Source organism: Sinocyclocheilus anshuiensis, unplaced genomic scaffold (assembly GCF_001515605.1).
Source record: "Sinocyclocheilus anshuiensis isolate Anshui unplaced genomic scaffold, SAMN03320099.WGS_v1.1 scaffold535, whole genome shotgun sequence".
Classification (NCBI taxonomy): domain Eukaryota; kingdom Metazoa; phylum Chordata; class Actinopteri; order Cypriniformes; family Cyprinidae; genus Sinocyclocheilus; species Sinocyclocheilus anshuiensis.
In genome coordinates, this window is record NW_015551063.1 from 1,902,593 (window position 1) to 1,907,310 (window position 4,718).

Below are 4,718 nucleotides of genomic sequence, written 5' to 3' on the forward strand. Positions count from 1 at the left end.
AAAGAATGTGTTTTTTTTTACTTTAAACCGCATAAACACATTTCATTACACCAAATACACAAAATAATGTGCTTTTCAGCAGCATCATATGACCCCTTTAAGGCGTTAATTGTGCGTTTTTTTGTCAGTTTAACGCGTTAAAAATATTTGACGCAGTTAACGCAGCATCCATTTTTTCCTACCATCCTTTGGCTAGGATTACAGTAAACTATATGAAAACACAAAAAAACACACAAAATTATGTCACAATGCCCATTTTTGGCGAGTAACCTCGTAAACACAGTCTTAACCTCCTGAGACCCTGCATCCTCATATGAGGACATTATATTTTAGTGAATTTCTCTGAGACATGCCAGAGTTTTAAGTCTGGATGTCCTGTACAGAGCACATTCAGGGCTTTTCAGAGATACTAAATGTTTGGATGTTTCACCACGAGCACTCCCTCTCCTTGGTCTTCAAAAATGTCTGATATTAATTTAGTGACACACTTATGGAAATATGATAATATCTTGTAATTATCATTTAAATCTGACAAATTTTTAAACTGTGTGTCATAAATCAACATCTCAGGAAAATGTTATGGGGTTTCAAATCAAATATGACTTTCTGTTATGAAACAGGAGGTTGATTTCATACATGTCCTCATATGAGGACACCGGGACTAAAAGCATGTTTATTATGCATTTTGTGAGACAACAAATTAAAAGGGAAAGAAAATATATTTCAATATTCCTATGAAATATTATATATTAATATGAAAATCTTGTCAATTATTACTCCCATTATTACACTTCTTTCTTCATTACATGTTGCCCCAAAAACACATTAATATGCAAATTAGATTTAGTTTATTTATTTAGTCATTTAGCAGACACTTTTATCCAAAGCGACTTACAAATGAGGACAATAAAAGCAGTCAAAACTAACAAAAGAGCAACAATATATAAGTGCAAATGACAAGTCTCAGTTAGCCTAACGCAGTACACGTAGCAAGGTGTATATATATAGTTTATGCATGTATATATGTGTATATATGTGTATGTATGTGTATAATGTATAATTTATGCATGTGCAATTTATAGTTTATGTGATGTTGAATGGCTATAATTAATGTCTATAACTGAGGGAAATTAATTTAATAGAGACATCAGTAGAAGTAAGCTATGTGATACTGGCCTTCATTAATAATAGGCTACTTAGTAAAAAGATGCCATTAAACACATATTTAAAATATACCACCTTTATGTTGTTTCTAATGTGCGATTAATTAGTCAATTGACAGCACTACCTAATAGTGTTTTTTTATTAATATTAAAAACATAATAAGCAGCAGCAGATCTATTAGGTTGCATTTACACTGTGACATAACCGACTGTCTTACATTACATTTATATTAACACTTCACAAAGACGCGTATTTTAACCAAGACCTTGAACTGAGCCTGTTCTCAGTAGTAGAAAGTTATAATTTCCTTTCTTTTATTTTAGTACCAGAACTTTTGAAATCCCAAACGTGGATAATTCTAGACAGTCTCACAAGGAAACATCACTTTTGTAAATGTCCATTTTAAACTAATTTTGGAAGATATTCTCTAAAACCTATTCCCTGTTCTCTTAGTTGTCATTGAAGGTCTTTTGATGATTGAGTCTTTTTTGTGCGATTCGGTTATATATTTTTTATGAGAAAGCCACAGTTTTTTTTAAAGCAACTATTAGATTAATGCTATTGTCAGTTTTTCTGCCTATTAACTTTTTTATATGACCTTTGCTTTATTGTGCCGGGTATGTTAGCTTGCGTAATGCAAATGTTAGCAGATTAACTTTAGCATTCCTATTAAAAAGCCATCAAATTATTGTAATTCATACAGCGTCTGCATTTAAAACATCTGACCTTGTTGTTGTTCCAGCCACTTCTGTATTCGGTGTCCTTCAAATACAAGAGAACGTCCAAAAGAGGTTTTGCGGTATCCTCCAATAAACAAGGACGTTTCGGTTGCGCATGGGAAATTTGCAAGGCCAACATTTCCATTGTGCGCATAAGGCTGGGATGTCGTGTTTAATGATCATATAGCAGAGCAGCAGTACACACACATGCATACTGTTACAAAGAAAACACTTGAGTTTTTCCAATGTGTTTTGGCCGTCTTGCCTCAGGCTGATTGAATGTTCTTGTGCTTTGGAGAATGTCCATATCATCTTGGTCAGGGTATTTGGTATCCATATTGATTCAGAGATCCTTGTTTGCACTAAAGGACAGGTAGGTAATTGCCCTGATATGTGCTGTTCCTCGCTTTTGTTGTTATGTCAATAGTGTATGACCTTTGCATAATAAATGGATATGCAGGCTTGGACACATTAGCTCAACCGAGCCCATGGCCAAAAACAAATTGGGCTAATGAAATGATGTATAACCTGGAGCATGCAGAGAGCTGTGCTTATTTCTCAGGGACTTGTTTTCTCTGCCCTTTTATCCCAGTGAGCCAAAACACAAATTGAACACTCAGTGTACAGGCTGCCGTAAAGCATTAGATGGCTTTCTCTGTAGATCTCCTGAAGGAGCCTTAAGTACCAGCCAGACTCTCAAAAACAAAAAGTTCTTCAACGAAAGACTTTTTTTTTTTAGCACTTTAGATTTGAGAAAGCACCCTTGTTTCATCAAGAACATTTTATTCACTCTCGCTCTATAGCTCTGTTTCCGATAATAAATAAAAAATAGTAAATAAATGAAATCATTCTAAATATGTTTTTTTTTTTTTTTAATGGATTAGGTTATTCAGATCAGCATGGTTTCTGATTTTTTTAAAGCACAAGTATATACAGTAGATGGTTACATAAAGAGCTAAAGAACCACGTTATTTGGAACTGAAAATCAGGCCTTTCGGTTTTAGTTGAAACATTTATTTTTTAAGAGTGGGCCCGTAAAACACTCCTCTACATGCTTTCAGACGTTGAGAAATGAAATTACCAGCAGATCTGTGTTGTGAGTGGAATAAATGTGATATGGTGCATGTACATTTGTGAAACACCTACAGGAATATTACATCGTTTTCTTTTCTCTGCTGTGCCATATTTGTTTCGGAATTTTATTATATGCAATTACTAGTGTAATGGAAAAGTCAGCGTTGTGTAACAAAACATCTATCTGTTCCCATGTAGCCGTCTGGAGCAGAACATGATCAAGAGCATCCCAGCAGGAGCGTTTTCCATGTACAAGAAACTGAAGAGAATGTAAGAACTTCCTCACACTATTTACACTATACTGATCTGATTATTTTTTTTTTTCATCAAAAAATCCTGAAAAAAAAATGTATCATGGTTTCTGCAAAAATATTAATCAATAAGAAATGTTTCTTGAGCCGCAAATCAGCATATTAGAATGATTTCTGAAGATCATGTGACACTGAAGACTGAAGTAATGATGCTGAAAATTCAGCTTTGATCACAGAAATAAATTACAGTTTACAATATATTCACATAGATAAGTTATTTTAAATTGTAATAATATTACTGTTATTTTTTAATAAATGCAGCCTTGGGTGAGCATAAGAGATTTCTTTCAAAAATCTTACTGACCTTAAACTTTTGAACGATAGTGTACATCCAGAAAACACTTTAAAATCAGCTAACCATTCCTCTATTTTGACACATCTAGAAATATACACACTTTCTTTTTATACTTTTTCAGCATATGTATGAACTTTATACCTGCTGCAAGTGATCTCCTGTCAACCGCATTGAAAACATAGTAGAAGGGTTCATAACACGCACAGCAGTTTCTAGAGGCATGTCACCCTGCACAAGAAAATCTGTATTTTAGACACAACTTCAGATCTTCTCACCTCTGCTTTGGCACTGATGCCTTGACGTGAAGAGCTCAGTATTTTGAAGAATATGCTCAAGCAAACACACCTAAGAAACAATAAAGAATTTGTGTACATTTTTCACAACCGCTTCTCACTGAATCGTTGAAGAGTTTATTTCCACCTCAACAACCCAAAACTGAGAAAATCTTGTCATTGCAAAGTTAAATAGCTAAAAACTGGTCCACACAGCTAATTTCGCTATAATCTAAGTCATGTGAAAGCTTAACGTGAGAAAAAGTAAATGCTTTTCAATTTTAGGTGAACTACCTCTTTAAAGATTAGATGCTAATGATGATCACAAGGCAGTTTCTCATGTTCTTTCTCCTCAGTATCGAGTTTGTTGGGTATTTATGGAGTATCGATGTCCTGTCAGACAAATGTGCAAAGCATCCCTTTGTTGGTTTAACAGTCGGCTGTATTATCTCTATTTATGTCATTACAGAGACCTGAGCAAGAATCAGATATCTGAGATTGCGGAAGATGCGTTTAGTGGCCTGCGCTCGCTCACTTCACTGTAAGTGTTTTTCACACACACATGCAAACATTTTGTGAATGACACAAACATATCAAAATGCATACACCTGAGCTGCACAGTAATACATTTACAAAGATAATAGGCGTGCGCAAATGTAACAGTCAGGTGAAAGGACAGGTGTCGAATAAATCAGTTGACAGGAGGCTGAGAGAATGGAGACGAGACAGCCTCCTGTCTGCCTGAGTGTGTGTCTTTCGGTGTGTGTGTGTGTGTGTGTGTGTGTGTGTGTGTGTGTGTGTGTGTGTGTGTGTGTGTGTGTGTGTGTGTGTGTGTGTGTGTGTGTGTGTGTGTGTGTGTGTGTGTGTGTGTGTGTGTGTGTGT

At 35.2% G+C, this 4,718-nt stretch overlaps 1 protein-coding gene across 2 annotated transcripts in view; it reads left to right on the forward strand.

The window, feature by feature from the left end:
- LOC107662025 (slit homolog 3 protein-like) overlaps positions 1-4,718 on the forward strand; it is a 195,056-nt gene that overhangs the window by 132,482 nt on the left and 57,856 nt on the right. For both annotated transcript variants that reach the window (XR_001631166.1, XM_016451881.1), the window contains exons 10-11: positions 3,156-3,227; positions 4,305-4,376. Coding sequence is in view for 1 of the 2 variants with exons in the window: in XM_016451881.1 (XP_016307367.1) it covers positions 3,156-3,227; positions 4,305-4,376 (144 nt within the window). In the remaining variant the exon portion in view is untranslated. The remainder of the gene's footprint in view (positions 1-3,155; positions 3,228-4,304; positions 4,377-4,718) is intronic.